The 26,541-nt window shown below is 39.7% G+C and overlaps 1 protein-coding gene across 1 annotated transcript in view; it reads right to left on the bottom strand.

Moving 5' to 3' along the window:
* The window catches only part of iars1 (isoleucyl-tRNA synthetase 1), a 110,455-nt gene extending 87,932 nt beyond the window's left edge, over nucleotides 1-22,523 (bottom strand). The window contains exons 1-8 of the mRNA XM_037532373.1: nucleotides 22,477-22,523; nucleotides 20,664-20,787; nucleotides 18,661-18,817; nucleotides 15,976-16,095; nucleotides 14,457-14,539; nucleotides 13,093-13,210; nucleotides 10,821-10,968; nucleotides 4,544-4,631 (exon numbers count right to left, since the gene is read on the bottom strand). Coding sequence (XP_037388270.1) covers nucleotides 4,544-4,631; nucleotides 10,821-10,968; nucleotides 13,093-13,210; nucleotides 14,457-14,539; nucleotides 15,976-16,095; nucleotides 18,661-18,817; nucleotides 20,664-20,782 — 833 coding nt within the window. The 5' untranslated portion in view covers nucleotides 20,783-20,787; nucleotides 22,477-22,523. The remainder of the gene's footprint in view (nucleotides 1-4,543; nucleotides 4,632-10,820; nucleotides 10,969-13,092; nucleotides 13,211-14,456; nucleotides 14,540-15,975; nucleotides 16,096-18,660; nucleotides 18,818-20,663; nucleotides 20,788-22,476) is intronic.
* Nucleotides 22,524-26,541: the final 4,018 nt, after the last annotated feature.

Here is a 26,541-nt window from a genome sequence, read left to right as displayed (position 1 = left end):
CTATATGTGAAATAATTCCACAATGAATTGCAGTCTGTGTCACACTGAATTAAAATTGTATTTAAATTTCTAACTTTATTTATTTATTTATTTATTTATTTATTTACTGATATTTAAAGAAAGTTATTTGTATCGTGAAAATATCGTCAAGTATCGCAATCTTTATGTATCGTCCAGCCCAGTCCAACAGTCCATTTACTGTTAACTTCTACTGCCCCCTCAGGTTTACCAGCAGCTTGGCCTTTCGTGTAAAGAGCTGTGGTCTACCTTTCATTCCTCAGTTCCTCCACTTGCTCAAGCGAGCCACTGATCTATGTAATGACTTCTGTCACTCTCACTGTCCTCTCTGCCCATCTGCCCAACTTAGCTCTTCCATTGCTGACGGCTATTTGTCCTGTCACACGTAGCAGAACCACTGGCTGAAACTCAACCGGGGAATTCAAATCAGCTTAAGGGATGCAACAGCAGCGTAAAATTAATCTGCCCTTGCCTTATCATGGGTGTCAAAACAGACTAGGCTACTCTGTGCCCGGCAAAACGCAAACTTCTGAAACGGAATTTGGGGGAAAAAAACTGAAACCGTCACAAAAATGCTCTTATCTTTAACGTAGTGTCCTTCTACAAGCATGACAGCTGGGATGATGCCTCAGTACTGTGGATTCGCGTTTCAGCACACCTACTGTGGACAGCGAAGCTGGTGCCAAAGGTGCGGAGGAAGGGAAGCAGTCGCAGATTAATCAACTCCAACACCTGCAGCCTCACCAGAGTCATCAGCGTGGCCTCGAAAGGCAGCTCACGTGGGGAAGAAGTGAGAGGAGACTCATTACGCAAGCTGCGCACATGCTTTTCTCGCTGTTCACGCATACAGCAAGGAAACCAGTAAGCCAAACTCATCGTGACTGCCTGTACCTCACTTGTTCCCCACAAAAAAAAGGTGTGGCCATCCCTTACAAAGCTGCAAGTAATGATCATATCTATGATTGATTAACCTATCACAGTACTGTTAATATACATTAAACCTTACAATATACATTACCAAAAGTGTGTGGACACACCTCCTAATGACTGAATTCAGGTGTTGCAGCCATACCCTTTGCTAACAGGTACACAAAATCAAGGACATAGCCATGCAATCTCCTTAGACATACTGCCAGTAGAACAGGTCATACTGAAGAGGTCAGTGATGTGGCACTGTCATAGGATGCCACCTCTGAAGTCAGTTCATGAAATTTCTGCCCTAGATCTGTCCCGGTCTAGGAAGTGTCTAGGAGCAACAACGGCGACAAACCACGCAAACTCAGAGCAGCTCTGAAGCGATAAAACAAGCTTTACCATCTGGAAGTCGAATAGACAAAGCTGGGTTTGTTGGATGCCAGGAAAATGCTACCTACCAGAATGCACAATGCTAAGAGTAAAGTTTGGTGGAGGAGGGATAATGGGCTGGGGCTGTTTTTTCAGGGTTTGTGCCCCTTAGTTCCAGTGATGGGTGATGTTAATTCTACAGCATACAAAGACATTTACACAATTATATGCTTCCAACTTTGTGTCAGCAGTTTGAGGAAGAGCCTTTTTTGTTCCAGCATGACTGAGCCTCTGTGCACAAAGAGAACTCCATAAAGACATGGTCTGATATGGAGAAACTCCAGTGGCCTGCACAGAATCTTGACCTCAACCCCACTGAACACCTTTGGGATGAACTGGAATGTCATCTGTGAGCTAGACCTTTGTCCAACATCATTGAATGACCTCACAGATGTTCCTTTGACTGAATGGGCACAAATTCCCTGACACACTCCAAATTCTTGTGGAAAGAGATCCTAGAAGAGTGGAGGCTCCTGTAGCCATGAAGGTGGGGGGTGGGGGGGGCTCGCAAACTCCATCTGATGGGATGCGGCCTGTGCAAAAGTTACAATTTATGTAACCCCCACACACAAATTCATTAAATGTAGCAAATAAACAGAAACTGGACACCAAACTTCATGTTCTTATTTTACTAACAACACCAACCACATACTTTGACCATTATTTTGATGTAAACAATGCCTCAACAATAAATCATGCCAACAATTTTTCAGAATGAACAGACTAATGACCTTTGTTGATGATGAAGCCCTATAACGAAGCCCTATCACAATGGCACTTAGATAAAGTTCACTTGAACATTCAAACCCCGGAGTCTGTGACCTTCTACTGCCCACTCCATTTCCTCTTTCGCCAAAGTACACTGACTGACTACATTTTCACATTAGCCACCAATGTGTTTATACAGCTGTAGAGCAGGCTCCCTGCTAGGAAACTACCACTGATCGCTGATTTTCATACGGAATCGCTCAAGCAATTACTGGTCTCAAACAACCAATAATGATTAAAACGAGTTCAAACGAGTCCTGCACCTTCTTCGCCTTTAAATTGCAGACATGGTTTCATTAAAGCGAAGCAATCTGGCCTGTAAAAAGACTGCAGACCTGATCTCAACGTATGTGTGGTAGCAAAGTTGTTTTATCAGAAGTTTCTCAAGAGAATCAATGCCATATCAGAAAGTACTTTGATTTGTTGCTGGTTCCTGGAATGCTGCCAGACTCAATTGAATTCCTCGCTTCATATCTGCTGGTCAGAAAGCCAGAACTTCTGAGACTGAAAACGATACAGGATAGAGACTATGAAAGGCTAATTCTGTTTTAAAAGATGTGGGTGGAACTTAAAACCTAATTTTCAAGTTACACGTCACAGTCATGTAGTGGTGATTCTGTTAAAACGGTAGGCCTGACCACTGAGTTCATAAACTCACGTTATATGATCCCACAGAGATTCTGCTTCGGACTGTATTGGCCAAACACTGATAGTGGTCCTTGTTCATCAAAGATGCCCAAAAAAAAAAAATGAGGATAGATGTGATTCCTTTAATGACGTGTAAACTGCTTTGCATCTAATTCATTAAACTTTCATACAACGTGGAAAGTCAAGTGGAGAGTTCAGCACAAGTGATTAATCAACTGCAGTGCGTGAAATCAAGCGCAAGCCCACCAGCACCTCCGTTACAAATTATTTACATGAAGAACACTCTAATACATGCAGATGTTTTTTTTTTTGTTTTTTTTTTTAAAAGCCAATAAAATGACAACATTCAGCGGCTTGTGAGCCAGTGGTTGTGCTTGTAGGTGGAATTTGAGGTCGGGTAGGGAGTGCACTACTCCCTTTACTGACCAAACTTTATATGGATAAAATGACAAACATTTGTTTATACCAATGTGTTAAAATAAGTATATCAACCTTTGTAAAGCATTGCCATGTGCCCAAATTATTAGTATTATTATTTTTCTTTTTTCATTCTTCTCGTATTATATATAACATTTAGTTTTAGTTAATCAACTGCAAATCAAGCATATTTTCACATTAGCCACCAATGTGTTTATACAGCTGTAGAGCAGGCTCTTTGATAGGAAACTACCACTGATCACTGAATTTCATACGGATTTACTCAAGCAATTACTAGTCTCAAACAACCAATAATGATTAAAACACTTCAATGACAACAAATGCAGTTCTAACGGGCCCTGCACCTTCTTCGCCTCTAAATGACAGCCATGGTTTTGTATTATTTAGTATCGTTTTCGTTAAATCAACTGCAAATCAAGCTTTTTGTCTGGTTAAACTTTTACATTTAAATTTACTCACACTAACACCAGATATGAGCGTGACAGCACAAATACACAGAAGATAAAATTGATAAAAATGCCAGTGAAATGTGCATGCACAAACACAGCTTTGAAAAGCAAGGGCCAATTTTTTTTTTGCATATTTTGAATGCAGTATGTCTTACAATAAATGAAATAAGGATGCAAATTTTGGCAAATTCTTTTTTGACAAAAAAACTATTTTTGATTTTCCTTTTTCAAAAAATGTAACATTTCTTGTGGAGTTCCACAGTGTTCTATTGCAGGGCCCTTGCTTTTCTCTTTATGCATGTTATATTAGGTAATGTCATCAGAAAACATGCTATACATTTTCATAGGTTAAAGTGACATTGACTGCTGACTCGTGAAATAGGGCTCAATACAGCTCAGAATCTGCTGGCTGACTCAAACTGAAAGGAACAGTTTCCTTGACACTTACAGGAGGCAATGCGAAGGATGGCACTGTAAATCTTTATTTTTTTTAATAAGTCATTGTTTTCATTTGACAGTATATTTAATAATTTAGCGGTATTATAAAACCTGCTGCACCATTTAAGGTGGAACAAAAATACAAAGACGGCAGATTAGAAGCTGACTTCAGCTTCAGGTTAACAATACAGTTGAAATGCAGAACCTGTGATTAGCTGGCTAACAAAGGGAAATCTAAACTGTGGGCACCTCAGTATGAAGCGAGCTGAAAACTGGATCACATCAACGCAGCCTTGAACCTGAAGAGGAAGATTCTGACAAGAACCTGGCCCTCAACCTGAAAATAGCAGCCTTGTGGCAGCTTCTCACCACCATATTTAGCTTTGTTGAATTACATAAATACTTGATTCTGAAAACACCCACAGGTCTTTAACACTCACTTGTCAAGGATGGTATATTCACTCTCAGATTTGAACAGCGCTCCAAGCCTGGCCTCCATCATGATGTACACTTTTTCAGTAGTGTTATCTATACAGAGAAGAACAGAGGAACATTTGCATACAAGTTAGTGAAGGAAGATTTAAAAAAAAAAAAAAAAAAAAAAAAAAAAAATCAGCTAAACAAAAATTATGAGAAGCCAGTGTGGGTGACATGCTATAAGACAAACATAGAACTTAATACAAATTTAAAAAAAACAAACAAAAAAAAAAAAACAAAAAACCTATGCATGATTTTTTAAAGATTTTTCTTTTGTAGAATGGGGGAAATCTGAATATTTATTCAACTCTACTAAAAATGTGTGCAAATACTGCAAGAATAACAAACAACCACAGTTTCAAGGCTGTCAAAATAGCTGCAAGTGGAATAAACTTGTAACGCAGCTAATTTTAGCAGCAGTTGGCTTTTCTACAAACACTAGGCCTGGCCAACATCTAAATATAATCAGAACAATATTTTCTTGCGAAAAATCATGATCATCAATTACATCAAAACCCTTAATCCCAACATTTTCCACACTGCTTTAAAAAGAACTAATTCGGAATGAGTGATACAATCACCGAGCTCTAATCGTTAGATCTGGATTGCAGCAGAGATCAGCAACCAAGCAAAGAGCTAGAGCTAATAGCAAAGGAGGAGCACTGAATAAAGGGAATAAATGATTCAGTGCAGGAAGACAATCTAGAACATGCCCTAAAGAGATAAAGAAGACATCTCAAAATGGGCTTGCTTTCTCAGAGAGGCAGCCAAAGTTCATCAGTTGAACTATCCTTGACAAACAATTGAATCAAGGGTGTCAAACTCAACCTCTAAAAGGGGCCATATGAAAAAGTCTAAACAAATCTGTGAGCCAGAAAACACCCTTCTTCATCTCCACTACTTTTCTGTTGCCTCTGCTGCCCATCCAACTCTCCAGTGTTTCGTTTTATAACAGTACTTAATGTGGTATTCTTTCATTATGGCAAACGAGAGACAGACATTAAAGTAAAAAGGTATTTGAGCCCTCATCCATCTTGAAATCCCTAGCGTTCACTGTCCACTTCCCACTTTCAGCGAATTATGTGGGGTTTTTAGCTAGATAAGTTATTATATAACACTTATCTATATAACAGGTGGTATTTATTGCCAATTAGCAAGACACACTCAATAAAGGAGTGGTTCTGCAGGTGGGGACCACAGACCACTTCTCAGTACCTTTCTGCTTTCTGGCTGATGTTTTGGTCACTTTTGACTGTTGGTGGTGCTTTCACACTCGTGATAGCATGAGACGGACTCTACAACCCACACAAGTGGCTCAAGTAGTGCAGGTCATCCAGGATGGTACATCAATGCGAGCTGCAGCAAGAAGGTTTGCTGTGTCTGTCAGCGTAGTGTCCAGAGGCTGGAGGCTCTACCAGGAGACAGGCCAGTACACCAGGAGATGTGGAAGAGGCCGTAGGAGGGCAACAACCCTGCAGCAGGACCGTTACCTCCGCCTTTGTGCAAGGAGGAACAGGAGGAGCACTGCCAGAGCCCTGCAAAATGACCTCCATCAGGCCACAAATGTGCATGTGTCTGCACAAACGGTTAGAAACCGACTCCATGAGGATGGTATGAGGGCCCGACGTCCACAGATGGGGGTTGTGCTCACAGCCAAACACCGTGCAGGATGCTTGGCATTTGCCAGAGAACACCAGGATTGGCAAATACGCCACTGGCGCCCTGTGCTCTTCACAGATGAAAGCAGGTTCACACTGAGCACATGTGACAGACGTGACAGAGTCTGGAGACGCCATGGAGAGCGATCTGCTGCCTGCAACATCCTCCAGCATGACCGGTTTGGCAGTGGGTCAGTAATGGTGTGGGGTGGCATTTCTTTGGAGGGCCGCACAGCCATCCATGTGCTCGCCAGAGGTAGCCTGACTGCCATTAGGTACCGAGATGAAATCCCCAGACCCCTTGTGAGACCATATGCTGGTGCGGTTGGCCCTGGGTTCCTCCTAATGCAGGACAATGCTAGACCTCATGTGGCTGGAGTGTGTCAGCAGTTCCTGCAAGATGAAGGCATTGAAGCTATGGACTGGCCCGCCTGTTCCCCAGACCTGAATCCGATTGAGCACATCTGGGTCATCATGTCTCGCTCCATTCACCAACGCCACGTTGCACCACTGACTGTCCAGGAGTTGGCCGATGCTTAGTCTAGGTCTGGGAGGAGGTCCCTCAGGAGACCATCCGCCACCTCATCAGGAGCATGCCCAGGCGTTGTAGGGAGGTACAGGCACATGGAGGCCACACACAATACTGAGCCTCATTTTGACTTGTTTTAAGGACATCACATCAAAGTTGGATCAGCCTGTAGTGTTTTTCCACTTTAATTTTGTGTGTGATTGCAAATCCAGGCCTCCATTGGTTAATACATTTGATTTCCATTGATGATATTTGTGTGATTTTGTTGTCAGCACATTCAACTTTGTACAGAACAAAGTATTCAATGAGAATATTTCATTCATTCAGATCTAGGATGTGTTATTTGAGTGTTCCCTTTAATTTTTTGAGCAGTATATATAAGTGATTGGAATGCTGCTGAAACACAGCTAATGTGTCTGGTGACATGACTGGTGTGGCAGGACTGAGGTGTAACCGTTGTCCCATCGATCGCTCCGGGGCAGTTAGAGTGCACTTTACATTGCAGTGCATGGTGGGGATTGTAGTGCAGCACACTGTGAAATGGGCTAATGTTAAAAGAAAATTTTGCATGCTACAAGCCTGACCTGGCCCATGGGCCTTGTGTTTGACACATGGCTTATAGATTGCATTTGCAGAGTAGCAACTGAAATAAGGCTCAAAACTCCAGCAATACAACAATATACAACATCTAATGAAAATGAAACATGGATCAACATGGAACTGGCTTAAATTAATTCAAATTTTAATACACTGTAACAGAGCACAAATAACGTGTTAGGTGCTGTATCGGTACCTGATTTCTGTCTGTACTTTTGTCCATGTTTATAGACAGCAGTACGTCATACAGTGTCAAACATCACATAATCAAGTCTAAAAGAGATACGGAACCACACAGTTTAAAGGAAGGCTGATGACTCAGGCTTAAAGTAAGTGTTGTGCCAACTGGTAGGGTATAACCTCCCATTACTTGTTAGCTACATTAGCCTCGGAGCTCCAGTGTAAAACTAAAGAAGAACTTCAGACATCAAACATTTGGGATAAGGGGAAACTGTAAATTAGATTGTCTTTTGTCAAAGTAAAGTATCGATTTGATTCTAAAAAAATCAATACTTGAATACACAATTCAACCGACAAGAGCAGAGCTTAATCTACGCATTACAGCACGAATTTCATTCCAACAGCTGCTGAAAACGTTGTGTTTGGTTATTGCCTATATAATGAATCTGTAATACAGCAGAACACGACAAGCTCTAAACAACAGAGTCCAGAGCAGAAAGAGAGAAAAAGAGATACACAAACAGACGGACAGACAGGCAAATAGATACATAGACAGACACATAGATACACAGACTGACAGACAGACGGAGAGATGGACAGATGGATAGATAGACAAACAGACAGAGGATGGGAGAGAGACTTAAAGTGAAAGAAGAAAAGAAAGACCATGAGAGAGAGCAAGACAACAAGATATAAGGAGAGATAGAGAAAGAATGTGAGAGGAAATGAAAAAGAGACAAAAGGAAGGAGAGAGAGAGAGAGAGAGAGAGAGAGAGAGAGAGTGCGCAAGTGAGAGAGAAAGAAGGAGAGATGGAAGAAGACAGACAGAATGCAAGAGAGAAGAGGGGAGAGAGAGAAAAGAGGAGAGTGAAACAGAGAAAGAAGACAAAGATAAAGAATGAGAGAGAGAAACAAGGAGAAAAAGAGTGAGAGATGGGTGGAATGAAAGGAGAGAGAGAGAGAGAGAGAGAGAGAGAGAGAGAGAGAGAGAGAGAGAGAGAAAGAAGAAGGTAAAAGAGACGAAGAGAGAGCATGTAAAAGAGCAAGACAGAAGGAGAGAGGGAGAGAGAAAGAGAGAAAGAGAGAAAGAGAAAGAGAGAGAGAGAGAGAGAGAGAGAGAGAGAGAGAGAGAGAGAGAGAGAGAGAGAGAGAGAGAGAGAGAGAGAGAGAAAGCGCACACATCAATAAAAGATGGCACTTCCCCGCGGCAGGGTGAGGAATGATTGCGGAGAGGAGGAGGAGGAGGAGGAGGAGGAGAAGGATGGAGAGAGAGAGGGAGAGAGAGGCAGAGAGAAAAGGCAAGGCTGGATGGCTGATAGCATCAGAACAGCTTCCTCTCTCTCCATTAGTATTCCACACATCTCTCCCATGCAGCACGACCTGACGCCGTCACTGCTGAGCTGACGGTGAGCTAACAGTGCCCCCTGCTGAAGGCCCGCAGCCACAGCACCCCACCTGCCAAAGTAGGTCAACCATTTACTATGGCATGTTTCATATGGGATCCAGGGTGACGCTTAAAAAAAGGAAGAAGAGGGACTATTTTTGCACATGAACAAGGACTAGGCTTTTTTAAAGTGACCTGATTCTAGAGTTGTTTCAACTTACATCTCCACACGTTCTTCACTTCGCAGGGGAACGCAGAAAGGCATTGTGGGGAGGGTGCTGAGGACACTGGCGTAAGTTTTTGTATTCCCAGATGCTCTGCCCACACATACATAGGCTGTCTGATTCTAAGCCTGCCACAACTATAGGGATTTTATCAGATGCACTCTGATTGGATGTCAGCATCAGCCGACTCGTCAGCCGTTCATCAAGCTAAACGCAGGCTAGCAGTGGCCTTCAGGGCTGATAAAGATATTTCTTCTTTGTTTTAAAATGACCTATTTTTAAAATGAAGCACATCACTTAAGGGCCCATATCCCACATATGTGTCTATTTTATTTTTAGTTTATGGCATTGGTGGTGTTTTGTGTACAGAAAAAGTCATGATTAATTTTTCCATGACCATTTTCAACCTCTTTGTGCCTTAAAATTAAACAGGCTCTTGCTACAGTCGCTTTAAGACTGATATGTAATTAACCTCTGTTCTGACTGGATGCTGTTCAGGCTTAAATGCTTCTTCTAGCTTCATTGTGAGTGGGCCTGGCTAAACTGCTGAAGGCTGAATAGGTGTTTTTATGTAAGTGCATTGGATCCAACAAGGACTGCAGAGTCTTGATTGTGAGACTACTGTATTTATACATATTGCTGCATCAAGTGCCAATGCCTCATCATTAGGGATGCATCAAAATGAAAATTCCTAAATAAAACTTTACTCCAGTAGTCTCCAGCAGGGGGCAACCTGGGACACAAGTCACTTAAAGAATTGGTGAGTTAGAGAAGAAACGGCCACGAACACACACCAAATCCACTTTCTATTTCTATTTATTTATGTGATCTGTATTAAAGATTTGCATTAAATCAGTTAATGGTGAAAAGCATGTAGGCTGCAGACCATACAGAACACAGCTGATCAGTGCAGAAGTGTGAAAAACTAGTCTTTAACAACACTTCATCATAGATCTCTTTAAAGTTTTGCTTTTTCCAGGCAAAATTTTCTGCTTTTTCCCCGTCTTTCAAAAGCTGAAAGTGCCACTTTCGTTTTTTTAGTAGACAAAATTTCAGCGCATTCTTAATCATTACTGATAACTGGTCAGATTTATAGAGTTTAACACGCCCAACAGAGCAGGTAACAGCAGTCATCTTTCGTCATCCTCCTGCATGTTGCACACAATCGTTTTAACACACAGAACAGAGCAGAATAGGAGAACTGAATAAAATTTCTTGAAATAATTTGACAAAAAACTGATTATCCCCCCTCAGCCAAACGTTCAGCTAAAGCTCGTTCTGTTTCCTTTCCACTTTTACCTTACCTTAATGTAGCTAACAAGTAATGAAACAATTAATCTGCAAGCCAAATTAATAATCACATATTTTTGTTTATTTATATTTAAGTTTACCTTTATATTCAAGTTAAGTATTCTCAAATTGACCTGCTCTTTTAGTTTCTGATCCTGTATGATGTATTATGATGGAAAAAGAGCAAAAACAACAGACGCAGCAGCACTGAAGACTGAATATTCTCCATATTCGTCTTTACAATTTCTTTATAGTCCTTTTTATAGCCTCACAGCTCCAGATTTTTCCTTCGTTTTCATTTCTATTAAATATAACTGACAAGTCTGTAAGAACTCTGAGAACTGACAGCATTACTGATATCTGGGGACTGATGCTGACCTTTGACCTTGACATACATGAACTCCGGGTTCACGCACAGAGCCAGGTTGCTGGGTAAGGTCCAGGGAGTGGTCGTCCAGGCGATGAGACACACACTCTCATCGTCCAGCAAAGGGAAGTTCACGATGACAGATGGATCCTGAACATCCTGTTATCAAGACAAAACAAAGGTTACTTGGACAAGTTTGGATGCAACAATGCATCATTATCTGGAGTTAATCAGGGCAATTATCAAATATTTTGATGGGTTTCACATTTTGGTTAGTGGTCAGACTTTATTTTAATGGTCCTCTGTAGCTTATCTGCAAGTGCTCAAATAGTTACCATTTGGTAAAACTAATTCTCAACAGCGTCAGGTTTAAAAATTAGGACCAGGGTTAATGTTAAGCTGGCACATTCAATTATTCTACAAGATGACCAATTAAGCAGCTTATATCGTATGATATACGTTATTGTTTGTCAGACCACCAGTCATCTTAGAAAATTATGCTATTAAATTAAGCTATGATTGTTCTGTGTGTAAGGGTGTTTGTTTAACTATCTGCAAAGTTGTCCTGTATTTACAGTTACCACCCATCACCTATTTTATGCTGATGAGCTGTAGTGGGTGATTATCAGTTAAAAATGCTTCCTCAAGTATGAGGTTAGTCATACTTCTTATTCTGGTATGCCACAAATAAGCTTGGATAACACGTTTCAAACAAACACAAAAACACAGCTGACCCTCAATCACCTTCCACTGTCAAGTCGGCTTAATTTGAAGCCCACTTTGTTTTCAAGGCACAGACATAAAGGAATGGTCATCTATTGAGCTTAGGCTCAGTCTAACATGGAGACCACAGTGATGCTGTTTCCTATTGCACAACCTGAGGAGTCAGCTAACACAATCAGCTTCATTAGACAACGCTAGGGGTCTTGTGTGCCAAACAAGCCGTGGACAAGCTGGTACTGAATCCTGAATGACTGAAATTCCATCAGTGAGTGCATTTACATGCACTCAATAATCTGATTATAATTGGATTTCTGCTGTTAACAGTCTGTGCGTGTGCAGAACAGACGGCAATACTGGAAATTAACGAGCAGCATTGCAGTGAAAAGCCGTAAAACACTTTTGGAGCTGTGCTAAAACCAAACACAAAATGAAGTATTTAAATATGCTTAATCTTCTAAATGATTTAGGTCCATATTTCCAGGTAAAGTGGCCAGATGTTTTTGAACAAAAAGCTTCAGTTTTACATTATGTTTACGTCACGTCCTCTTCTGTCAGTTTATTGACTGGTTGCAAAGCAGAAATCATGATTACTGTCTGACTCATGTAGACCTGGAGATTCTTCTTTTTTTCTATTTACCCAAGTGCATATAAAGATGTTGATCGGTTTACTGACAAAATCAAATTTTATGCAGTTATCGGACAATTAAGTGCATGTACGTTAAGTGATACTTTTTTAATCCCACAAACGGGGAAATTCCACCTCCGCATTTAACCCATTCATGAAGTGAAACACCACATACACAACAGTAAATACACATACACTAGGGGGCAGTGAGCACACTTGCCCGGAGCGGTGGGCAGCCCTATCCACGGCGCCCGGGGAGCAATTGGGGTTAGGTGTCTTGCTCAAGGACATCTCAGCCATGGACTGTCAGCAATGGGGATTGAACCGGCAACCTTCCAGGCACAGGGCCAGTTCCCTAACCTCCAGCCCACGACTGCCCCCGTAAACACACGCACTGACCCGTATGTGCGACACACAACTTGACATATTCTGCAAAGCTGGAGTGTGCTTTTGGAATTTTCCATTCCAACTTAAATGGTGCAGCAGTTTCCAGCACCTGTACAGGTGCCAGAATGTAACTGTTGCACAATTTAAGGTGGAATGGAAAATTCTAACAAAAAGCTGAAGAATAAGAAGCCAATATTGATGTTTGTCTATATATTACTCAGTTTCGCTTTTCTTATTTTGCACAATACAAATATTTTAGTTTTACTCATGTGACACCTTGTTATTTAACAACTTTAAATATAAATGGTTCTTACTAAAAAGTGAAGAGACATTGCAGAATAAAAAGCAACGGTTAACCTAAAAAAAATCAGGTTTACGCAAGTATCCAGTTTTATCCAAGTATATACATATCCTATGATATACTGGAATGGTCAGAAATTTACATTATACTGTCACACATATGTTTTGGTTCAAATTCACGTATCTTTCTAGCTAACATAGTGAGACGATGGCACTGAAAATGTGCTAAAGTTCTGGTTTGCTCATACCTTGTAGTTCTGATGAGATTCGAAGTTAGAGAGAGGCGTGTTGCAGGCAGTTGAGAATGGCATGACCTTCACTCCTCTGTACACCAGGCCTTTATCATACAGTTGCTTGAACACCCACCTGCCACAAAACATGCAACAGCAAGAGATGGGCTGTTTCAGTGACGTCACAGTTTTAGCAAAGCATGCTTTAGTTTTACAGTCTAACGTCAGTTAATGGTGCCATTGAATCTGCGTGTTTTCCTAAAGGTACAGTTATAATATGGACCACTTATAACATTTGTATGACACAGCCATTTCAACCCTCTCTTCATACCCTCTCCATACCTCATTCAAAAAGCAGTCCAGGCTATAACACTTCTTACTTCAGCATGAATGGGAGGAGCTAAACTGCTGTAGGCTGAACAGGTGGACAAATGTCTAATCCCATGTCACCCCTTGCCCCTAGCACTTAGACCCTTCCCCTCCATTTCGCATGCTCAGGTAGGGTGTCCCGATTCTTGTTGAGATAGAGGGGTAGGGCGAAGGGTTTGGATGCATGGCCCTCCAAACAGAGGTCTTTCAGAGGAACACTCCAAACAAAAAAAAATTACAATAACCATTGTATTATTTTAGTTTAAAGTCATTTCAGTGTATTGTGGCCCTTTTCTTCATATCAAGCATAACACATCACTAAATAATTTGATGTCTTTGTAGTTAGCTAGGTAAAATTCCCATTCCACCTTAAATTGTATTTAATGCGGAAAGGAAAATTTCTCACAAGCTTCTGGTAAATAGATGGCTTCAGCTTCACTTCACTAAACAATTAGGGTGGACGATAACAAATAATTGTCCCCCTATTTGAAGGCATATGATTCCCTAAATGTAATCTAAATCCCAGCAGTGATGTTACTGAACTTTACCCTCCTATACTGCTAACTTGCCCACTAGCATCATAGTGCCGGAATGTATCTATTTTTTATTTATTTTTTTTAATGAAATCACATTTTTATAAAACAAACACATTCAGTCAATACTTAACATAGTAGAATTATGGAAGATAATTGGATATACTATGACAGAGTGACATGCTTCTTTATATACAGTGTCCCCGAGCTTTGAGACAAACTGTAATATTAGCAAGAAAATGTTACATTAGTCTAGTTAGTTATAACAGTAGTCTTACAGGTGAAAAGTCTTCTAACTGTATTCCCAAAGTGAATTAACAAACACTGTTCTTGGAGATGCAACAGGTTATTTATTCTCCCTTTCATGTAAACACATATAATTGAGACTTTTAGACTATAAATGTTTAAACAAAAACAAAAAATTTAAAAACTAATTTAAAACTGTGACAAGGGTAAACTGACTACAGCAGGAAAGCTTACCAGACTGTCTCCATGAACCAGGGGTACAGGGTCTTGTAATCATTCTTAAAATCGATCCAGCGGCCCATTCTCATTACTGAAGTCTGGTGCACAAAAACAGAAAAATATAAAATGTTAAAATATTATAAAGTGTTTCAATTAAGTTAATGTAGTCAGTACAGCCACGAGGTGGGTAATCACGTAAATAATCCATTAAATAGAAGGATAATATCCGTGTAAATGTCTGTATCTGATTACATTCAAGTATGTTCTGCATGTTCGTTGCATCATAGTGAAAGTTTATAACGTTCAACAAGGTGGGGCAGAAACTGGTCTGCAGAAGAGATGAAGTTTGTGCTCTGATCTTTAAAACACAGTGGTGGGACGGGTGTCCAGCTTATGTGTCTGAGAAAAATCATGTCTTTCTCTCGGCCTTCTTTAATACATACATGTGAAGGATGTTTTCCTGAGTCTGACATCATTTTAAAGTAATTAGAAACACAAGCACTGCTCACTGCTGCTCATCTCACTCTGACTGGACTAACATGATGCTGGTCATCACAGTAACAACTACACTAAGTGTTACTCTACGCATGCGTGTAATTTTGGATCTGATTACTTGCAGTGTGAGTGGAAACTGAGATTTTCCGTCAGACTGTTGAGTAGAGTGAGCAAATAAACAGCTCAGTCTCAATCTGTAATTGGAATACGTTCAATCAGACTGGCAAAACTCTTTGCATGTAAACACAGTTACTGTCTTCACAAGTTTAAGTACTAAATTAAATCTCTTCTCACAGTAGCCATTGAATGCAATTTCAGCCTGTTTTGGTTTCCAATTCAGCCTTGATTTTTTTTTTTAAATAAACATATTTTGAATTAAATGATTTAAAAAATAAAATATCTGATGAGTGAATTCCCATTCCACCTGCAGAACAGCCACCAGGATTAGATTGGATTAAAAATTCAACTTAAGTTTGGTTGGACCTCTTAAATGTGCTGGTCAACACATTATATGCAGACTTTTTAATTAAATACTGTTAAATTATAACAGATTTGAGCACTAAAGCAGTACAAATATTATTCTTCAAAACACTTTACTTTCACAATTAAATAAAATAAAGATATACAGTATTTAGATGTTTGATTCAATATTTCAAACTGGAAGCAACAACAGGTTCATCACACATCATACTGATCTATTTCTAGTCATTTCTTACTACCATGTTTGAAATATATAAATTCTGCATACTCATTTTATTAACACCCTTAACACCTTATTAACACCTTTTGACAGCTTTCACTGTTATTTTAGGATCATCTACAGCTCTGTTCATCATTTCAGACACATCTAACATTTTTTGTACCGCTTCCTACTAATTTATTGATGCTTGAAATTGTAGGTTACTTGCACTCTATTAGACCATTTCACATATCTGCATCTGAATTGGTTTTATATTACTGAAATTTTTGATTCCATGTCTGTGAAGAACTCAATAACCCAGTCAGAAATCACACTCAGGGCTCACATGCGCTTGCTTACCTCCCACTCGTTAGAATACCTCATCACAATACTCCTACACTGCTTGTTGTACTCTGCAATCCCCATCTTGGCAACGTCCTCTGGTCCTCTGATGCCAAGTGTTTTATCAATCTCATATTCCTGGAAATAGATGAAAAGTAGCAAATCTGAGAAGATTGTGAGACAGAGAGAATCATACAAGCCATCAAATGCAACCAAAACAAGAGAGCTAACCAATATTATGATTAAGTGCTCCTCCCTACAGAGAACTTGTAATTAAAAAAAAAAGGAAATACATTTTCTTTCTACTTTCTAAAATCAGCAGAAAGTTCTGGGTAAGAGAAATTATTGTAACTTCTCACTTGTTATGTTGAGCTCCATTCAATGAGGACTCGCTCGAGGGTGCCCTCTGCTGTTTGGCAGTCATGTTTAGATATAATGGGGGAAATAGGAAGCGGTCAGGCTACTGATAAACTGGCCTGGTGCCACAGAGTCAATTTCAACTCTTGGTGACCACATGGTCAATGGACAATTCAGATCATTTTTTGTAGAGACTAATTGCTGCACTTGAAGATCTTTTCAAGCTCGTTGTTTCTTGTTTTGCTGAGCGCTGCTCTGTGTTGTATCTTTTGAGTGCTGGATCCTCTGTTGTTAATGATAGAGCTGAGTAGGCAAAAGCTGTGCACATCTTCATCAGTGGGAGAGTCAGCGTCTTTCCTGATGCCACAACTTCATACTGACATTTTTTATATTGAGCTAAAGTCCCATCTTTTCACTTTGTTTTTGATCTTCCTCATATTGGACTTCAGGTCTGCCAGATTTTCCACTGAGTGCTACATTACCTGTATATCACATAGAGCCCTTAATTTATAAAGCCAATCTGAAGCTACCAAAATGTTTGAACTGAAAAGTTCTTACACTATTCACACATTCATCAGTAAGCTATAGTATACAGTAAAAACAAACTGTCAAAAATTCTTCAAGTATGTAAAATTACAGCCTACTTTACTTATTATTATTGTTCTTTTAGTCAACAAATGCAATAACATAACATAATAAAAGCATAACACATGCACTGCACTGCATAATGAGATTGTGGACTAAAAAATTTTTAAAAATACTAAGATGTAGACAACAACCACGTAATCCATTCAGCTCTTAGCTTATGAATATGTATTAATATGTATGAACATATTAATATATGTTCTTCCTATTAGTTGGAGATTACACATCTTATTTCAACATGCCTTGATGTGTGTCATCAGCTAGCTTAGCATGCCAGCACTCGGAACGGACGATGTGATAAAAATATGTCATGGCACTTGAAGACACTAAGAACACAAAAGCCCCTCTAGAGGCACGCTGTGATCCCCAGTCTAGAAATCATTAGTCTAAACACTCTATAGGTCCCAGTTTACTTGTGTTCTGTTTTACTGCAATGACTGACATGGAGAAGATATTTAAAGCACAAAGGGCCATAATCAACATTACATTTAATTAAAAAGGGGAATTCCACCAATTTTTCTAAATTTTTGCATAATTCAATCACTGACATCTAAACAAAGTCGAAGTGATTTAGTGTGAAATGTTTCATTAAAGGGACTCTGATTTCTTTACAGTGGTGGTGATCAGAACCAGGGGCTGCCTTGACAACAAGACAAATATAGCCATTTTATTTACTATCCAAAATCACCAGTGAACTTACAAGTCTTTTGAGTTTCATGTGTGAAGCTAATGACAGTAACCTAAACCCTAGACCAAACGTTGCCAAAGCTATCACGAAGCCATGTATTATTCGCTTTATTCACCGCATTCAAAACCTGGTGATGTAGCTTTTGAGGCGTTAAAGTCTCCAAATGTCTGGTTTTCATCACTACCGTTGCAAATAGTTTGTACAACAGAACATTTCACATTAAAGCTCTTTGACTGACATTTTAATGAATTTTTTTCAAGCAAAATTATGAAAAATTGGTGGAATTCCCCTTTAACGTGAACTGGGCGCTTTTAATAAAAGACGCAAGCTGTTATGCTCACTGTACTGTGCTGTGTTTTCAAACATAAAAGAACTCCGCAATCACTTCTCCAGGCTGGTTTTTGTGAGTTTGAGGTCCACTACACACTAGAGGCTGAGGTAGCATCAGAAACGCAGATGCCCAGTGTATTTCAGTTAGGACGCTGCGGCAGCTCCGTCAGACTACACCCGCGCCTGCATGCAGCGAAAAGACGCATCATCGAATGTCAGAAACCATTTAAATTTTTATTGCAACAGATTCTGACATGGGTGCATATATAGCAGCTTATTTGCCTACGTGACTGTTCACTCTGTACATTGCCATCAGCCAAATTTTCTTTCGATGGCCCATATTTCTTTGTTTCTGGTGCAAATGTTCTTTCCTGCTGGATTTCAAACTGTACAAACTCCGCCCCACTCCAGCCGTGTACACGCCTCTAAGGCGGACAGATCTGCATGCGTATGCGTTCCGTCCTCGCATTCTCTCGTGTGTAGACACCCTTAGACACAGTTTGAGAACATACTAGCCTCTACCCACCCAGCAAGGTAGCACAGTGTAATAAGGGAAACTTGGCTAGAGGGCAAGAAAAAACTGCTGGTCCTGGTCCTTAAAGGCAGCTTCAAATAATGGAAAAAGGAAAAAAAAAATAAAACACTATGCAACAAATTCTGCAAAAGACATTTTTTATTCTTACCACAGGCAAGCCATGACAGTCCCAGCCAAACCTCCTGTCCACATGGAAGCCACTCTGATGGGCAAACCTGGTGACAATGTCCTTAATAGTGCCAGCCAGAATGTGGCCATAATGGGGGAGACCAGTAGCAAAGGGTGGTCCATCATAGAAAGTGTATCTGCAAATCAAACAATAATAGCATAGTGAAACACAACGTGTGACTTACAGTACATAGAAAACCCAACAGAGAAGTATGGAGTGGCTGCAGACACCACTGCCATGGCTTGTTCCAGCCTTACTGCCCATTCTGCCAAACTCACACATCTCTAACACAAGAACAATGAGAGTTTATATCTGATTTCTCTAAGTGTATCAGTAGAAATACATCATGTATTTTGCCAGCTGTGTATTCAAACTAGGGCCCAGGCACTATTAAAAGGTGTGACCTATATCGATGCTATCGATATAGAGCTAAAAATTCCAACAAACAAATAATTTCACTTTTTTATTTTAGATTTTTATTTATACTCCAACCGTTTCGATTAAACACTGCTTAATGACTCCGTTCTCAACAGTCACCAATTTAACTCAAACAAACAGCAGAAACTCTGTCTCAAATAACACATATTGGAGCACTGCGTGTGGAGCTACACTTAACACAAGTCACGGGCGGTTAGGGAACCAGCCTCGTGACCGGAAGGTCACCGGTTTGATCCCCAGAGGCGACAGCAAGACACCTAACCCCCAACTGCTCCCCGGGCGCTGCGGATTGGGCTGCCCACCGCACCGGGCAAGTGTGCTCACTAGTGTGTTTGTGCTCACTAGTTTAGTTGAGTTTATATGGTTTCACCTCACGGATGGGTTAAATGCGGAGGTGAAATTTCCCCGTTGTGGGACTAATAAAGGTCCCTTAATCAAATTTAATCAAACACTCTAAGCCTGTATTGCTGTTATTGTGTTATAGATAAGGTGGCTTATTCTGAGGTCCACGATAGCGCAATCTTAGGGCCCAAAAACACCAACGGGACATAGAAACTGGCCCTAACAAAGGCTGAGGTTTCTGCTTTATTTTGTTGACTCTTTTCCCCATTACAATACGAGTGGACAAGCCTGGCTTTCCCCTCACGTCAAAGCTCTCTAAATGAATTTGTTTATAACATACTGAATTAACAACACAGAAATTTTGAAGCATCAGTGGAATTCCCCTTTATCATGTATTGGTCACTCTCAATAAAAGATATATGCTCTTACAGTCTCACAACTCACCGTCTTAAACAGGTGGAGCTACTAAGAATTCTCCAGTTTTGTTCATTGTTAATCACCTCTTAGCTTCACCATTTTCATCAGTTGTCATAAAAAAGCTCTTTTCTCTGTAAAAGCATTCCACTCATGCTAAAGACAAAGGTTCAGTACATTTTAGATGTTATTCTAACCGTGACAGTGCTTTGTTATCAGATTTAACACAAGCTCTTTTAGTCAGCTGCATTCTTAGTTAGCTTAGCTAGCGGGTCACAGATCCAACGAGTGCCACAACACACAGAACAGGTTCAATTCAGACTAATTTGCACTCTGCTAAATTAAGCGTAGTTGATCAAATCTAACGTCTGAGACAGTAAAAGCCGAGTGCCGTAGTAAAAGCTAAAAATTCCTTTATTCTGTAATCTTTTGAACCTTAGTCTGCCGTGCTAAGCTAAACATAGCTTAGTTAGCAGGCTAAACCACAGTACAGGCTCAATTCCAGCAAACTGATGCTCGGATACTTCACGTTTAGCACTGTAGCTGGAAAAAAATACCGTAACCGGTCTCACGAGTTTCACGTGGAACACCACAGCACAGCTGAGGGAATCATTTGGCTGTACAGTGTAAAAAAAGACCCCTATGAAAACATCAACACGAGCAATGAGTAACTCAGAGCGTCAAATAAAGCATCGCCATTCGCTGGATTAATCAGAAACTGAACTCTGTGCATGTGGAAAACGTTCCCAGAACAATATTCTGTCATCAGTAAAAAGGTTCTCTCTCACCTTGGCCTGTTTTTGGACTGTTTCAGACATTCCTGGAAACAGTCCTTCTCCTTCCAGAACTGAAGGATGCGCTCCTCCTCTGAAGGAAAGTGGATGGACTCTGGCACTGGTTCCACCATCTCGCCTACAAACGTAGCAACAAGGCAGTCATTTAAGTGCAAATACAACGCAGTGTAGTGGACAGATCAGTCACTTTGACTCGAGCTCTAAGCTTGGAAGGCTATTTGTTCGCACTTTCTCTGCCTGGATTTAACACGTCGCTTTGAATTAGGCTTGTTGGAGCAGCACAACCATGACAACAAGGACCACCAGTCTTATCCACAAAAGGCTGGCATCGCTGCAGGTTTTCATTCCAGTCGAGCGGCGGCACACCTGATTAAACTTGTTTAATCACACGCCATTACCTGAGTTTTATGACATGTTTGTCTGGAATGAAAACCCGCACCACCATCGACCCTCTGTGGCAGAGACTGCTGACCCCCAGCACTAACCTGTGCACTGACACACAGCTTTCCGGAAATTAAAGAGAAATTCCATACCGCTCTCAAATTTTCTGCATGATTAAATCATTAAGATGTAAGGAAATCATTCAGAAAGGATTAATGTGTAACGTTCCGTCCTAGAAAAACTTGCCAAGCCAGACCTGTTCACAAGGGTGGCGATGGGACCCAGAGGTCTGAGGACTGAGCGTCTCTAAAAGCCACCTCACAGAAAGCTACTACATGAAACGGTTAAAAATATGTTAAACAATATGACTAGTACATTGTTTTAAGATATCTTTGAGAAGCTTTTATCCTAATATATATATATACACATAGTTAAAACACTCTCACGGTGGAGAGGTACTGACGGAGCATTACCAAAAAGAAGACTTGTGTAGGTTCACTGGCGATTTTAGAGAGTAAATAATCAGGTTTCATTTGTGAACTGACTTATTTTGTGTCTCTACAAAACAAAAAAAAGGTTTCAAGCCACTCTGAATGACTTTGTTTACATTTCAACCACTGAAATACGCAGAACTTTTCTGAAGGGTCAGTGGAAGCCACCTCTAAAATACAGCACTTTTACTTCAACTACATAATCTAATGTTCCTCCACATCAGAAATCGCAGTTTTCACACACTTTCCATTGAGCTAATAACACACTGTTGTACAACTTCTTCAGAAAAAGGTACACACCGAAAAAAGATGGTTCTTCAAGGGTTCTCTACTAAAAGGTGATGGTTCTGCTACAACCAATAATATCATTATATAAACCATGCCAAATAAATGGCTTAAATGGTTCTTTGCATGATGAAGTGGTTCTTCAGTTTGAGGAAGAATGTACTGTATATGGCTCAATACAGCACCAAAAAGGCTTCTTCTGTTATTACGATCTAAAGCTTGAAACAACAGCAGAACCCTTTTTGATGTTATACAGAACCATATACAACACACTCTCCACCAATCTGAAGAACCATTTCACCGTGGAAAGAACCATTTAAGCATGCAAACCGTTATATATAGAAGTCATGGTTCTAGACAGACCCACAGAAGCCTTGAAGAAGCAGATGTTAGGGTTCAGAGCAGGGAAGTGGGGAGAGTGTCGGCGCTGAGACTCGCACTGCTCTCAGTTTCTCAGACTCGCCGGGTTTGACGTCGCCTGTCAAAAAGTAGCTTCGCCCGCTTTATTTCCACTGAAACTGCCGAACGCAAGAAAGGTCCTAATCGCTAACGCGGCAGATATGATGTCAATGTCGTTTTCATAAATGTCAGAAGTCAACCGGGTAAATTTAAAGAGCAGAAAATGCGGAATGTTTTCAAACAGGACTCACACGCGCTGCTCTCCGCCGCCGGGATGCTGAAAAAGGAGTCGTGATACGGAAATGATGCAACTAAGAGAAAGCATGGGCGGATGTACAAGCACAGGAGCAAGATAAAAGTCTGTACGGACCGATGGTTGAATATCGAAAGTCTGTCATACCAAAATCACAGGCTGTAAACGCTCTAACATTTTTACACAGAGGAATTCATTCATTCCCTGAACACATTTTAACTCGCTGTTATATTTTTGAGAGCTTTTGAACTGCTTTTTTTTTAAGAGCATACAAAGCAAGGGATACGCTACACAACAAATACAGCAATACACAACATTTCGGCCAGGGGTCTACAAATGAGGAGCGGGAGAAAGTTTTTTTTTAGTTATTTGGAGCCATAAACGTTGAACATAACATGCTGTCTTCTTAGCCTTAAGGTTTTTGAAGTAGCAGTAACGCTAGCCAATCAGCACTCAGTAGCCGTAATGTCAACCAATCAGCACGCAGTAGCCGTAATGTCAGCCAATCAGCACTCAGTAGCAGTAATATCAACGAATCAGCACTCAGCAGCAGTATTGGAGCGTCCTGCTGACCCAAACCTGTTTGCTGTGTAGGAAACACGCCGCTAACTTTTCTTTGCTTTATTAGTGAAATACTGAAAATGAAGGTCCTGGACAAGCGATTAGAAGCTAGTTAGGGTTACCCGTAACCCTGCTTCCGCCACTGACCAATGGTATAGGCGCCAGCTCCCCCCGTGACCAAGAAGGATAAGCGGCTTAGAACGTGTGTTTGCGTGTTTTTAGCCGTTTAGCTTTATTCGGCCCCATTCGATGAGGACTCGCTCGCGGGCGCCCTCTGGCGTTACGCAGTCTCGTCTTCGATATAATGGGGGAAATAGAACACAGCCTGGCTTCTCAGGAACTGGCTTTCCTAATAGTTTATTTTTAAGTCTTTTTCACACATCTGGCGTCCTGCTTACTTACTTACGTGTGTGTGTGTGTATGTATGTATATATATATATATATATATATATATATATATATATATATATATATATATATATATATATATATATATATATATGCAGAAAAGTGTGACTTTTTTCATTTTCACTCCACCTTGCTCCATATATGTATATGTATTGCTCCTCAAGCTCCACCAGATGGCACTCCTTCCATTATGCGGCACTATCCAGCTCCGTCCAGCACCTCAGGTCTACAGTGTGGGAAATGATGGTCCCCGTTAGCAGTTAAACAAAACTTTTATCCAAAGTTAGAGGAAAAACTGGAGCACACTGACAACAAACCTGAAACAGATACTGCTCATCTCAAACTTCGTGGACCAAACCCTAAGGAGGATCATTTTTCATTGCTTCTGTGTCATTAGTATACTTTTACATTATTTCATGTTATATTTTGCCAAGTGTTTAATATTTACAACGAATACAATGAATATTAACAGTAAACACGTTACGCTCATTTACAGTTGTCGTTTCTAGAGTGAACAATTATGAAGTTTAACAGAAGTAGCATGGAAAAGTTTGGGCACCGCTGGTCAAATGACAGTCTGTGGATTGAAAATAAGTGAACACTTATTGGCGTAGTTCCCCGTGTGGGATGTGTTAACTTATTTTCACCTAGAAAATCAACAAGATTTCATTGTAAACGACTGTATATATCACTGCTGTCAGAAGAAAACCTCATATCTCCATTTTTGACATTTTTTCAGTTTTTAAGATCATTTTAATAGCTATGACCCTTTACATTGTATGTTGACTTCATGATGAATTGACTAAACGAAATGACCCAAAATGACTTGGGGGGGGGGGTCTGGTTCCATTGACTTACATTAAAAGTAAGGTAGGATTTTTCCTTCTCCTGTAAAGTTGGTGGAACTGATTGATCATTATTGAGGTCAGGCACTGATGTTGGATGGTCAGATCTGGATGATCAGATGAAGGCCTGTGTCAACAATGGGTGCATCTTAAAGTACAAATTAAAGAAAGCAGAAATGTGAGAAGAGATTAATGTTCAGACGCAGTACTTGAGAACGCGTTCAGCATGCTTCATTTACACGACCAACATATTCAGCCCAGCTTTACAGAACAAAACATTTCAAAGTCACACATATATTCCACTGCAATAAAATATATTCCCTAATTCATCTGCAATCCCATCCGTAACTATGCCTGTTTACTTTTTTAGTTAAACCCAAATGGAGAACTGAAAGGGTCTTCTGCAAGCCAGTGTTTACATCTAATTCAGTCATGCACTTGTACTTGTGGAGTCAGCTGGCAGTGCCCGGCCTAGTTGCGTCCTGTTTCCTTTTGGTTCATGCTTCACGGTGTTCACTTCAGATGAAGGGGAATTCCACTGATGTTGCACAATTTTTGTGTCATTTAATCATTCAGATGTAAAGAGAGTCATTCAGAGTGGTTTGATAGGAAATGATTCATTGTAGAGAAACTTACTAACTCAGATTTCTTTACAGTGGTGGTGATAGCAACCGGGAGTCGCCAAGAGTACAACACAAATATAGCCATTTTATTCACTATCCAAGCCCACCAGTGAACGTCTTCTGGAATAGGGAATGATGAAGATGGAAAACTAGTGTTAAATCTGAAAAACTCTTTATGTACTTTTGCCTTCAGTACAATTCACCTCTGTTGAAGGCTTTAAAATACGTTTTATCCCAACACCATCATATAACAGTGTCTCAGACATCAGGCAGTGCATTCATAACCATTTAATGTAAAAGCTTTCTGTTAAAGAGCTTTTAGAGGTGGACGTCTGATTCCACCGCCACATAGTGATGTGCCACTAATTACTATACTGAAGCCACTAATTACTATATTGAGGCCAAATATTATTATATTAATGCCACTAATTACTATATTGAGGCCAAATATCATTATATTAAAGCCACTAATTACTATATTGAGGCCAAATATTATTATATTAATGCCACTAATTACTATATTGAGACCAAATATTATTATTTTAATGCCACTAATTACTATATTGAGGCCAAATATTATTATATTAAAGCCACTAATTACTATATTGAGGCAAAATATTATTATATTAATGCCACTAATTACTATATTGAGGCCAAATATTATTATATTAATGCCACTAATTACTATATTGAGGCCAAATATTATTATATTAATGCCACTAATTACTATATTGAGGCCAAATATTATTATATTAAAGCCACTAATTACTATATTGAGGCCAAATATTATTATATTAAAGCCACTAATTACTATATTGAGGCCAAATATTATTATATTAATGCCACTAATTACTATATTGAGGCCAAATATTATTATATTAAAGCCACTAATTACTATATTGAGGCCAAATATTATTATATTAAAGCCACTAATTACTATATTGAGGCCAAATATTATTATATTAATGCCACTAATTACTATATTGAGGCCAAATATTATTATATTAAAGCCACTAATTACTATACTGAAGCCACTAATTACTATATTGAGGCCAAATATTATTATTTTAAAGCCACTAATTACTATATTGAAGCCACTAATTTCTATATTAAGGCCACATATTACTACATTGAGACCACTAATTACTATATTAAAGCCACTAATTACTATATTGAAGCCACTAATTACTATATTGAGACCACATATTGCTACATTGAGGCCACAAATTACTGTTGTGAAATCACTAATTACTATATTGAAGTTACTAATTACTATATTGAGACCACAAATAAATACTTTGAAGCCACTAATTAGTGTTTGATAATAATACATATAATTATAATGAGGCCATACATTAATATGTTAAAGCCATTAGGTACTATATTAAAGCCATTTATTACTATATTGAGGCCACAAATAAATATACTGAAGCTAATTACTATATTGAAGCCACAAATCACTATATTGAGACCACTAACTACATTGAGGCCACTAATTCCTATATCAAGGCCACAATTTATTCTGTTGACTATTCTGTTGTTCTGAGATTCTATTGAGAGAAATTTAACTCGCCTCAATATATTAATTCGTGGCCACACCTTATTAAAAAATAACCATGACGTCAC

This window comes from Pygocentrus nattereri, chromosome 21, assembly GCF_015220715.1.
Source record: "Pygocentrus nattereri isolate fPygNat1 chromosome 21, fPygNat1.pri, whole genome shotgun sequence".
In the NCBI taxonomy this organism is placed as follows: Eukaryota; Metazoa; Chordata; class Actinopteri; order Characiformes; family Serrasalmidae; genus Pygocentrus; species Pygocentrus nattereri.
This window is presented reverse-complemented; position numbering and strand designations above follow the sequence as displayed.